The following is a 12,247-nucleotide window of genomic DNA, read 5'->3' as shown; positions in this document are numbered from 1 at the left end:
CCCACATTTTTCCATAGTAGCTTTCAAAGCCAGGTCAGATAAAAATCTTCCCTCAAAGCAGCTGTATCTCTAGCTGGTTCATCACTTTTACCAGCTATTTTGAGTAACCCAGACCAGACATACATAAATCCAGTCTTTTAGAAAGTTCTCAGACTTGGATGAGTTTTCACATTTAAACCCAATTGCATCGGGGATTCTGGTGCCCGTCCCAGCTCGTCCTGCGCAGCATCGTGTCCTGTCACAAGGCAAAGCCTCGCCATCACCCGTGACCTGTCCTCCCGTCCCGAGCAGTGTTGAAAGCTGGCAGTGGAGCTTTCCACATTGTGTCTTACCAAATATTCTGTCCTGTAAAGAAACTTCTGCTAAAGTCAGAAAACATGCCACGCTTGAGAGCATGGCAGTGGCATTCGGTGGACGTTATAACTTCCATGAGTAACTTCTTGGGTCTGAGTCCATGTTTGAGATGCTTACAGCTCTGCTTGTGAACCGCTTGTTAGGCGGTAGAGTTTTCAAGGAAGGAAAGGTGTGCTCTCCATGGGGACCGGTGGACACCACAGTCCGATCCTGGCTCTGCATCAACACCCTTTGCAGAAACAAAGTGACGCTGATGGTGGAACCAGGATGAAAAGCCCCAATGAGACATCACTCCCAATGACTGGGACGCACGGAGGAGTCTGCGGAGGTCAAGTCGGAGGTTGAAGACACTGCTAAACGGGAAGTGACTTCTGTCGCTGGGAGTGCACAAGAATAATGAGAATTTCATTTCGTGAGTGGAAGAAAACAGCACTGTCTGTAACCTACAGCACCGTCTGTAGCCTACAGCCCTTGGGCAAAGACTGTGCCAGGTCCGCTGGCCCAGGTAGAAGCCGTTACAGTCACTGGAAACGGAAGGCAAAGCAGCTGTGTTTTGGGGGCAGCGGGAGCATCCCTCCTTTCTGATCCTGTGCAGGAACATTCACTACGGTCATGCCGTGAGCGTCTTCTCTTGTGAAGGAGAACATATGATTTTGAAGTGGCCATCGTCAGGGCTGGGAATGGCCCCAGCGCTTCCCATGCTGCATATCCCGGTGTGAGAGGGAGCAGCTCTTTCCCCTGTATGATAGGAGGTGCTGTGGCATGATTTGGTCTCTTGTACAGCAGAGCCGTGTCCAGGGAAGCAGAAGCCACAGGTTTCCACCGGCTCTGGGACCCTGCTGCCGGTGGATCCATCACCAACGCTGCCCGCTTCCACCAGACGATCTGCAAATAAACTGTGTGTTAGCCTAAGGGCTTTTAGGGGCACCTTGTACCCAAGAAATGCTTTGCAGTGCTGCACTAGAGCCTATAAAGAGCCGGTCCTGGAACTGGAGAGGCCATCCACCCCCACCACTTTGATAAAGCCCATGGCACTGGGGGTTGTACGTAATGCATCGCCCACATGCTCGCACCTCGTCCTGCCACCCTGGGAGGTGAGATCTGAGGGGGAAATGGGGAAGTGCCTTGTCCAGGAAGGCTGGAGGTTTAGCACTAAAGGAATTGTGATATTTATAACATTACACGTAAATTGTCTTTTCATTAAATGCCGCTTTTGTAGCATATGCAACTGCAACGGTGCAGCACTGTGGAAGGTGCCAGAGCTCCAGCGAGTGCCGCGTGGCAGGCTGGCTGCCCACGGCCGGTTCAAGGGACCCATGACACGCTGCGGGCTGGACGCTAGCTGCCGAAGGGCTCTGCTCCGTCATCTAAGATCTGATAAGCGAGGTTAGACGAGGGGTATTAAAAAGCACACAGTAAATCTCTTTGAACCTGGCAGCCTCCCTGAAAAGTGAACATTCAATGCCACCGTGTCCTTTAACCAAAGCGGATAGGAATGGCTTGAATTACAGTTCTGCTGGAGAGTGACTCCGAGCCACACACCGGCTTTTTCTCTGTGATTTTTGACATCCAGCATGACTGGCTTTGAAGTGTACGTATGTAGACATGTATGTGTATACATAAATAGGTAGACAGACCTTTTTATTTTTAAAGGCAGGGGAGGAGAGGAGGAGGGAGAATAAAAACATCTTTTCTGTGTTGACTTACTGCATGTTATCCTCTCCCTATCTTTTCTCCCTAAAGCAAAGACTTGTGAAGCCCCTCTGGTTCCAGGGCTTCAGGGTTTGATGCTGCAAGATAATTCAGCAGACCGGCTGCATCATTAGGCTGTTGGAAGGAGCAAGTAGCCTGTGTTACCGTGGCTCTTGCCAGGCAGCAGTTCGCCCCAAAGCAGCCCCAGCACAGCCCCGAGTGAAGGAACCCAGAGCTGCAATTGCCACGAAAGCCCTGGCTCTTCCTTGGGCAGGTGGTTCATTTTGGAAGAGGGTTGGCTTTTTGCAACTACTCCTCCCCATGGCTCAGCCTCTGGATAGAGACTGGGGAGTTGCTGGCTGCTGGTGCAGCTCCAGCCCTCAGCCCAGCCCCTGCGTGGCAGTGGGAAGCTGTGCCTGCGATTTTGCAAGAGAGTGACTGAGAAGGGGGTTACGATGGAGAATCCGGGCATGGGGATACAGTCCTGCTGCTCTTCCAGGCTCAGACTGAACCGCGTTGCGTGTTGTTTGCTTTCCCTCCCTACCCCTCTTATGAACTGGCTCTGCTTTCTGTCCCTTGCAGCGGCACCCGGGAGCCTGTCCACCACAAGCTCCCTGTCCTCTCCCGGTCCCCCCAGTGCAGCCAGCACTCACCTTTGGAGGAGTCCTCCCTGCGGTGGCAGGTCCCGGCGCTGGCTTGGCAGGAGACCACCTCTCCCCTCCTCCGCAGGTGGGTCCAGCCCAGGAGCAGGGAGCAGATGAGGGCGCAGAGGCAGAGCCCCAGCAGCAGGTACACCACCAGCCACGGCTCCTGCTCCGTGCACGCCTTCTGCTCCAGCACAGCTGCGGGCGGCGAGGCCATGACCAGGGCACCCGCTGCGGGCCAGACAGAGATGGGTGTGCTTAGAAACCCCTCAAGTACATGCTTCACACTACTGACCTTCCCCCTTCTCCAGTCATCACGTCTCAACCCCAATGTAGGAACTGCAGATCTCAGGAGAAATAACCCGTCCCCTCCCGCTGCCCCTCCCCGAGGGCTGGAGGCACCTCAGCAAGGTGGGAAACGTGACTACCGATCCTGCCCCTGGCTGGCAGAGCCGAAGGACAGGTCTGTAAAACACCGACACACAAAAGGGAAAAGGCACTGTATGATGGAGTTGTATGACGGAGAAAACAGGAGAGGGACATGCCCTGCCTTTCTTTTCCCTGGTCCCAGTGAAATCACAGAATCACAGAATCGTATCGGTTGGAAAAGACCTTTAAGATCATCAAGTCCAACCAGAAATGGCAGCGCACAAGCACACAGCCCCCCAGCATGAAGAGAGGGGGGTTTGCTGCCCCTTCCCTAGCTTCGGTCCCGTAACCTGGCTCCTCTTGCAGCCCAGCCCCGGGGGGGCCCTGCCCCACATCCCCGCCTCGCCTGCCCTCGCGCGTGGCCTTACTTTCGCAGGACGGGGCGCATTGCTTCGGGTGCTGCCCGCAGATCGTGGTGCAGTTGATGCACTTTTCCAGGAGCTTGTCGTAGTAGAAGCCGGCTCTCCTGTTGCAGTCTATGGACTCTGCGGGAGGGGAGGGAGACGAACACGGTGTCCTGAGCATGTCCTTCTCCTCTGTCATTTGAGCACGAGGCTCCCAAACCACTGCCCTCCCACCCCCCCACCCCCCCGATGCCTGGGTTCATGCGAGGACGAGCCCGCGGCCGCTGTGAACAAGCTCACGGCTCCGACAGGCGCAGGGCGAGTCCTGCACGCTACCGTAAGTGTTGACAACCTCTCCAGGGCTGGCAGGGTGACAGATCCAAGGGATTTGCTGTGGTGTTTGCCTGTGTGATGAATACCGGGAAAAGGCGTCTGCTGGCAGCTGCGCGGGGAGGGGATGGTACGCAGCCGGACGTGTGCAGCCGTACCCACCTGCAGCAGGGAGCTGCTGGTTGCTGCTCTTAGAGCTGCTGCTGCCCTGGGGCTTGCATGGCTTTTCGGGACACACCGAAACCTGCCTGAGCACTGGCTCGGTACCCCGGGGATGGCGTCTCCTATCCTCAACGGGGAGACATGACTTGTTGCTGCGTGCAGCCCTGCCGCGGGGCTGGAGCCCCTGTGCCCAAGGACAGGGTGCAGCAGTCCTAGACCGCGGCTCACCAAGGAGGGAAGGGGACATGCACAGGTTTGTGTACAGGGTTTGGGTGCAAAGTGCGTCTGTCTCTCTTCCTCCTCCTCGCCTGTTATCACTGCACCTTGGTGCCTGCCCCAGCACAGGGCTCACAGTACAGCCTTGCAAACGTACAGCTTGAGTTTATAATTATCCACATCAGCTGAACCTGATGTATCTTGAGGCCCTGCCTTTGGAGGGTGGGGTGTCACCGAGGGGGATATGAGTGTTGACGCAGCTCTGGGAAGGCTCCCTGTGACCCCAGAAAGGAGAGGTACAGAGACGTGGACAACTTGATCCTGATCTGTGCTGAGCTGTTGCCAGACCCAGCCCATCGCTGGGAAGCTGTCACGTTCCCCAGCATTTTTGGCTTGAAGCTCTGTTAAGCTGAGCTGGCTCGGTGCCTGCCCTGTGGCTCATCCCAGGGCCTGATTTCCCCTCCCAGCTTTGCCCCATCGCTGCCTGCTCGGTCCGAGGACAGCCCCGCAGGCCACGGCCCCACGGTGCCCACGACCAGCCGCCCGGCACTCACCGCACATGGCAGCACACCTCCTCACTGTGGACCGGCCGCATACGAGGCTGCAGGGGATGCACTGGCAGACGAGGGTGTCCCAGTACTGCTGGTCAGTGCAGTTGTTCATGGCATCCCACCTGACGTGCGTCCCATCCATGGCTGCAGAACGGGAGGCAAGTAGGTACGGGGTGGCCCTGCAGCCACCTCGTCCCTTTGCCAGGGCTGGTACCCCTCGTGGGGGGATGCCCGGCTGTGCCCCAGCCCTCTCTGGTCCTAGGCTTAGGCAAGAGCATACAGCAAAATCTGCTTCAGGCTTAGCAAGCTCTTCAAATTATAACCCTACGTGAGCATGTCCTGTGCCGGTCCCTGGGGACATGCAGGGAGACACCCCCCCCAGCTTATAGGTGGCCTTGTGCTGCGCCCTGAGGGTCTGGGGATGCACAAAACTGCCTGCAGGAGTGAGAGTAGAGGGAACCGCTCCTGTCTTTACATGCTTTTCTGAAAATAACAGAAATATGACCAGAATGACTGCTGGCAACGTCTTCTGAAACAATTTTTAATTCTGGAAACTTCTGAATTCCTCTGTGGCGTCAGGGCGGTTTGTGCCGTCCTGTGCGTAATTTCTGACATCTCTCTTTGGTGTTCTGGCATCATAATGAAACCCAATTTTGATGTGTAAAACTCCCCTAAGCAGCAGAAGGAGGGATGTCTCTCTGGGAGAGCTTTAAGCACTGGTTTAACCGGAACCAGCTAGGACACCTGGAGGTGGCCATGCTCTTGCCCCTGCAAGGAGCTCTTTGTCCCATCCTCCTCTGGCACGGTGTGCCCTGTGCCTGCGGGGGCTGGATGTGATGCCAAAGGCACAGGAGCGAGGCATTGGCAGCAGCCCTCAGCAGCACAAAAATCTAGCCAACAACTTACAATTTTAAGAATTAGCTTGCTAATGAGCATTTACTTAATTAGCAGCTGAAATATTTGCGCATGTCCCCATCTTTGGGTGCTGCATATCTCTGTCCGCAGCCTCACCTGTGCCACCGCAGGGTTTGGCCTTGGAGGCACCCCAAGTGATGGTCTCAGTCCCTGGCCGTGCCCCTGCTGGTCCCCCACTGCTCAGCAGTACCTGCCGGCGTGCCATGCCGTGCTGCACACGGGGTCTGCGGCAAGTGCGACCGAGCAACTTGCAAGTTTTTAAACACCGCAGGAAGCGCTAACCCAGCACGAGGGCGGCCACAGTGGAAATGTGCCATTTGCTGACCGAGAGGGCTCATGGGTGACTGCATCCCTCTGCGGAGCCGCACCAGGGAGCCACAGCTGTTTCCTGCTGGTGCTGACAGGACCCAAAAGGTTTAAAACTCCCCGATGCCGCAGCACGGTGCTGGCCTCCGCATGCCCAAAGGCTGCACGTTGCCTCGGCTGGAGCCTCTGCACCGCAGTGGTTGCAAAGCCAAATTTTGATTTTTATATAGAAACCCCCCTGTACTCTGGTGGGGGTCTCTCCTTCTCTCTAGTACTTGGGAGTGCGCAGCAGTCGGGCACTTTGCCTGTCCGTCTGTCCTGCTGTTGCCCGCACAGCACCTTCCCTGCAGAAGGGCTGAGGACGGGCTCCCTCCGCTGCCTGCTGTGAACTCGCTCCTACCTGGGGCAGCACATGTAAAACCCTTCCATTCTCAGGGATAAATCCTCTCTGCACAGGGATGCTGGCCTTATAGTCCCAGTTGTTCAATTAACATTGCCATAAAATTAAATAATTACTTTCTATTGAGCTGACTGAAGACGTTCCCCAGGGCAGAGCGAGGCTCAGGCTGGCGCTCTCCTCAGATGCTCTTTGAAGGTATTTTGTACCCAAAGAGAAGAAAGAGAAGACCCCCACGGATGGCGGCGAGCCCTACGGATGACGGCGAGCCCTGCGGATGGCAGTGAGCCCTGGGGATGGCGGTGAGCCTGGCCATCCTTGAGCTACGGTGGGGTTTCACATGGGATAACTGCATGGGAAACGGAGATTCGGGACTGCGTCTGAGCTGGGGGACCGCAGGCTGGGCAGCTCCTTCCCCGCCGCTGCTCTGCTGCGAGGGCAGGTCCAAGCTGGGTGTTTGGCCCCATCTAGGAAAAATCCTGCCTGATGGCTGAGCTCCCCTCCCCGGGGAGCCTCAAGGTGTACGTGGTGCTCCCAGCACGGCGCAGCCAGGCTTTGCAGCCACACACTTTCCAGCAGAGCTGGCTGTGCCTCCCCCTCTGCACCCGCCAGGGACCAGCACCCCAAACTCCCCTATGGACCCCTCGTCCAAAGCATTAAGCGACCATTTCGTCTCCAGCCCCACGGCACTGACCGTCTTCAGCAGGGTGGAAGCCCTTTGTGGTGGCTCTGCTCCTCCAGTGAGAGCCCGGGGAGACCCTCCGCTCCCTGCCAGCACTCTGGAAATGTCACCGTGGCCCCAAGGCCTGGCACGGACAAACCCCTCACCCCCATCTCCCTGCGCAGCCCCTCCACGGGGTAACTCACGTTTGAGTCTCCCGCAGCGTCTAGTCCCCCTCGGCTCCTGCCATTGCACTGCGAGCTTCAGCCCTGAGCCCGTGCATTGCTTGGGAGGTTTATTATTAGAGATAGATTTGATTAATGCCTGGGCTATGCGTTTCCTGGGGTTTCCCCTTATCCCTTTGATGCAAATCTGCCACACGCACAGCGCATTGCATTGGCTCACCGGGCGTCCCTTGGCTGCCGGGACTCGGGGGCCAGGGAGGGAGGCACCCGGTGTGTCACCGGGCGTGGGGTAGGGGTGTCCTGGGGCAGGCGGCCACGTTGCAGAGGGGCTTGCAGGGGTGGGGGCTCTGCGGCACCTGCCCTTGCATTGCCTGGCTGCAATGGCATGTTTCCTTCTGCAGAGAAGGATGTTTTGCTCTGTAGAGGAGGCAGTTACCCTGGGTCAGGAGAAGCGGCAGGCGACCCTGTGGGTATTGCTTTCCCAGGCTTTGGCGAGAAGGAGCAGCTATGTCAGAGCAAGAGGCCATGCAGCCCCAGGGGATGCCACTGCGTGGGGCTGCAGGTGGAGAGGAGCAAGTCCCTCTCGCTGGAGCTCTGTGTCACGGCCGCAGAGCCCCGCGGGTAGCGTCCCATCGACACCGAGGGCCGGCCACGCTCGCCTGCCGGAGCAGCTGCAGCTTACCCTGCCTCCGGCCAGGACCAAGCATCGCTCTGTGCACCCGTCCTTTCCCTGTCCGCAGGATGGGCAGCCCACGCCACTGGCCTGTCTCCCGCTCGCGGCACGTAGAGCATCTCGCGGGCCCCAATAAGATGCTTTAAACACTGCTTTTCTCTAGTGCATCCGTGTCTCGGAGGCAGGTGGGTTGCAGGGGGGCTGCGCCGTCCTGTGCTGCTCTGCACGGGCAACGGAGGTCCCGGCTGGGCTTGGGGCCCTGCGCTGCCCTCACTGCTGGCAGTGGAGGTGCACGAAGCATTAATAACACAGCTTGGCTTTCACAGAGGGAAAGAGCTACCTCTGTGCTGCTGGCAGCCTCCAAGAGTATAGCTATATATTTATTTTTAGATCTCACCTCACCCTGCAAGTGGAATGGGCTAGATCAGCAACCCGTGAAGGAGCAGCCAGGCAGCACCCCCAGGGCTGCCTCGGAGCTGGGATTCAGACTGCGCTGCGGTGCTGAGAGCCTCTGCCCTCGCTCAGCCAGTGCGGGAGGGAGCGGGCTGCCCTTGCCAGCACGGCTGCCCTGGTGCCTGCCATCAGCAAAATACCCTGGGTAGATCTGGCCGGTGGCACGACGCTCCGTAGAGAATGTCTAGTGAAAGTAAAGCCGGACTGCGCGGTTACTGGTTTCCCCTTTTTCCACTGGCAGTGCATCCATTTCTAGAGGTTTCTCCCCCTCTCCCGCAGAGGTGCTGGGCAGGGCTGTGCCGTGGCCGTGGCCGTGCCACCGGGAAGGGGCAAGGGGTGCTGGGAACGCGGCAGGACAGTGACTCAGCTCAGCCCGGTGGGACCTTTCTGCAGAAGCAGCTGAGGGGGGAAGGAAGAAGCAATACCTGTTACTTTCTATAAACATCAGCGGGGCAGCATCAAGGTTTTTTCCGTTCAGTTCGAAAACTCCTACTTTGTGCTTACCACAGTGAGCTGCAACTGAGAGAGCCCAAAAGGCCGCTTGCAGGGTGCAATGCTCTGTGTCCGCTGCAGGGACATGGGAGGCTGAACCTGCTCACAGGGAACAAAGCCCAAAGCAGAGGAACCCGGCACCTTGCGGCTGCTCAGCCCCACAGTGGCTGGATGTGGCCCATCGTGTCCCAGCTCCTGCAGGAGGGAGGGAACCGGCATCGGCACCATGCGATGGACCATGAGGCTTGGAGCAAGGCCTGGGAGAGGAGGCACGCCACGGCCGCAGGGACACTGCAGCACCAATGCTGTGCCGCATGTCGTGGCTCTGCACGTGCATCTGATTGCAAAGGATTGGATCATTGCTGGGCTTGAGTGGGGAAGACCTGTGGAGGGTCCTGGGAGGGAGCAGGAAGGCAGAGGCATGGCTGGGAGTGGGGTTGCATGGTGCAAGGGCTTGGGGAGGGGAGAAATGCACCTTTGACTGCACGTAGCTGGTGGCCATCCATCCGCAGACTCGTCCCACTAGTGCTGTGCCCCGGGCAGACAGCAGATCCCACAGCCCGTTCGCCTGCAGAGCTAAAGCTGACGGCAAAGGAAATCATTATTTCGGCATTGCCTGCGCCACTTGAGCATGACAGAGCATGGCCCTGGAGCGATGGTCCCAGCCCTGCCCTCCAGCTCTTGGGGTTTTGCAGGGGAAACCTGCCTCTGTAAATAGCAGCAGGAGACTTGCAGTTTCCACCCTGGTGTGCCCTCAAGAGGGAAGTGAGAAGCACTTGGGGGTGGTTTGTCCCTCCTCACTGAGCAGAGATCAAGCAGTGTGATTTCGGCTTTAAAATTCTCTGTGTGCTGCGACCGGAGCCCCATCTTCTCCGCCATGCACCCCAGCAGCCTGACTCTCTGTGCCCCAAGCAGCATCACCCCCTCCCACAGCCTCCGAGGACGGCGCGTGGCCCTTAAACACCTCCGACCGTGGTCCCCTGTGAGCTGCCATCCCGCAGCCAAGGCGGTGGCTGATGGCCTGCCCTGCCTGGGGACGTCCCTGTGCTCTGGGACACAGGCAGGGATTGGGCAGCAGCCGCCAGCACCCTGTTCTGGGTTCCTGGGTTAAACCCTTCCTTTGCTGTGTGCCGCTGGTGAGAGAGCATCGCTCGGCAGTTCCCCGTGCAGCCTCCCAGCGCGGTGCATCCCTCTGCATGGCTTTGCATCCCACAGCATTCCCCTCCCGCATCGTTTTGCATCCTTCAGCACCCATCTGCATATGGCTCCAGAGATGCCACAGTCTATTTGGGGTGATAGAGCCCAGTTTTGTCCCGACAAGAAAATGTTTTTTTCCTCTGGTGTCTTGCTCTAGTGGCATTGCTGCAAGGAGAGCTGCAGGTAACAGGCAGACAGGGTGGGTAATGCTTGGCTCTGAAAATTTTGGGGGGCAAAAATTTGCCTCGCCCTCCCTTTGAGCAGCTTTGCTGGGATATTTTCCTGCCAGCCTCTCCTCAGCCCATCTGCCTTTTGCAGTCCCGGTGCTCGGGCAGGGCTGGGCCTTGGCCAAGGCGTTTGCTCGCACACGTGCTCCCTTTGGGACCTGAAAAAAGGGGCTGGGGGGCGGAGGAAGGGGAAGAGGAGTCATTTTGGATCGAAACCGGTAACTGCGAGGCCGGGCTGAGTGCAGATGGCTCCGAGCGCGGCTGCTGAGGACTCATTTCTTTCACCCTAATTCCCTGTGGACGCGTGCTCTCGAACGTGCAGGGGTCAGGATGCACCCGTCCCCTGCGCACTGCCTGGCTGTCCTCCGTGTCCTGCCACTGCCACCGAGTCCTCATGGCAAAGCGCAGAGCTGCTACGTGACCAAAGCCACAGGGTTGCTGGCGCACAAGAGCCGCTGCCTGGTTTTTGGGTGCAGGCGGGTGCACGGCGGGTCCATGGTGGCACACCGGGTGTCGCGCAGGACCTGCACCCACGCACAGCTGCAGAGCCACGGCCATGCCGCAGCCATCCCGTTCGTGAAGAACCGCCACGCCACGCTTGCGGCCACGTCTCGAGCGGCCCTGGCTGCCTGCCCTGCCTGCAACGCCGGCAGCCAAGGGCAGTGGAGGCTCAGCCCGGGGGGGCTGGAGGGCCCCGGGGTGCAGCTCCAGCTCCCCACTCCTGCAGCCCAGGGGTGCCCACCCTGCGCCTGGATGCGATGCTGGGGCCTGGCCGTGCTCCCGGCTGTTTGGGTCTCTCCCCAGGAGATGGCACCCTTGGCTAGCCCAGCCTGGCTCCTTGCTGGGTGCTCTGGTTGCCTTTGCAACCCAGACACCCTCCAACTGGCCACTCCAGCCCTGCATTCGCCCAGCCAGGCCAGGGCTTCTGTGCCAAGGAGGGTGCCACCCCACAGCAGCCAGGCTGGCTCCTGCCCACTCCCCGGGGCCAGCCGGGCCTCAGTGCCTCCGTTTGCACCAGCCCCTCGTGCACGGTGGGGTTCAGATGCCCCCATGCACCCCTCGCTGCTCCATTCCCCCTCTTTGCACCGCGGCCTCATCCTGCCACCGCCCCGTGGGGCTGCAGCGGGGCATCATCCCAAGGACGCTCAGCACCCACCCGTGTCCAGGTGCTGCGGCAGCCCCCGTGCCGTGGGGTCTGTCCCCTGGCAGCGGCTGTGCCAGGGGGCTGCAGGCGAGCCCCGGGGCAAGCCAGGCACCAGAGGTGCCCGTGTGCCCATCACGGGGGGCAATGCTGCCAAAACCACCCTGCCAAAACCTGGCACAAATCAGGAGAGGGAAGCGTTACTGAAAACCAGGCTGTGTTCAAGGCCGGCTCCCAAAACTCGGTAGCCAGCTGGAGAGCAAGGACAGCCGGACGGGAAAAGCCCTGGCTCGGCGGAGGGCTGGCACGGAAGTGAAGATAAAACCCTATAAATGCATAGCGAAGGGGCAGGGAGAGGAGGCTTCAGGCTGGGGCTGCGTGCTGAGGTGTAAAGCGTGGGTGGCAGATAAGGGAGATGAGTCAAAGAAGAATCTTTGGCCAGAGCAGCTAATCGGATAACACGCTGTTTTTAACCTGGCAGGAACAACTCCCCGTCCCCACCTCCGACATTGCTGGATTTTCTCAGGACAAGAGGCGTTTCTGGCAGGACCCTCACGGGAAGGGGCTTGCAGGCTACCGAGGAGCTCTGCTGTTAATTTTTAACACTAAAAACCCTGGGGAAATTCCAGAGGGCTGGAGGGCAGCCAGTGGGAGTCTAATATTTAAAAGGGATAAAAGGGCTAACCATGGGAATTACAGACCAGGTAGCCTGATCGCAGTCCCTGGGCAAATTATGGGCTGGGTAATTGGGGATACTGTCAGCCAAAAATTAGAAGCTAAAAATATAATTAAGGTCGTTAGCTTGGTTTCATGGATGGCAGCTCCTGTCAAGTGAGTCGGCTTTGGTTTTTGGCATGACTCTGGGCTGGCTGATAAAG

At 58.5% G+C, this 12,247-nt stretch overlaps 1 protein-coding gene across 1 annotated transcript; it reads right to left on the bottom strand.

Moving 5' to 3' along the window:
• Nucleotides 1-964: 964 nt before the first annotated feature.
• On the bottom strand, nt 965-4,864 carry TNFRSF13B (TNF receptor superfamily member 13B). The gene is made up of 4 exons (XM_072878378.1): nt 4,726-4,864; nt 3,476-3,604; nt 2,700-2,921; nt 965-1,239 (listed from the first exon to the last, which is right to left on the bottom strand). The coding sequence occupies exons 1-4, from the start codon at nt 4,862-4,864 to the stop codon at nt 965-967; spliced, it is 765 nt and encodes a 254-aa protein (XP_072734479.1).
• Nucleotides 4,865-12,247: the final 7,383 nt, after the last annotated feature.

The sequence above is a fragment of the Ciconia boyciana genome, chromosome 13 (genome assembly GCF_034638445.1).
Source record: "Ciconia boyciana chromosome 13, ASM3463844v1, whole genome shotgun sequence".
NCBI classification, from domain to species: Eukaryota; Metazoa; Chordata; class Aves; order Ciconiiformes; family Ciconiidae; genus Ciconia; species Ciconia boyciana.
This window is presented reverse-complemented; position numbering and strand designations above follow the sequence as displayed.

Excerpts from the sequence above, each read along its gene's own strand:
- TNFRSF13B (XM_072878378.1), bottom strand. The coding sequence starts at position 4,864 with ATGGATGGGACGCACGTCAGGTGGGATGCCATGAACAACTGCACTGAC. Across the intron at positions 3,605-4,725 it reads GAGGTGTGCTGCCATGTGCG|AGTCCATAGACTGCAACAGG; the intron begins GTGAGTGCCGGG and ends CCCCTCCCGCAG. Across the intron at positions 2,922-3,475 it reads CTGCGAAAGTAAGGCCACGC|CGGGTGCCCTGGTCATGGCC; the intron begins GCGAGGGCAGGC and ends TCTGGCCCGCAG.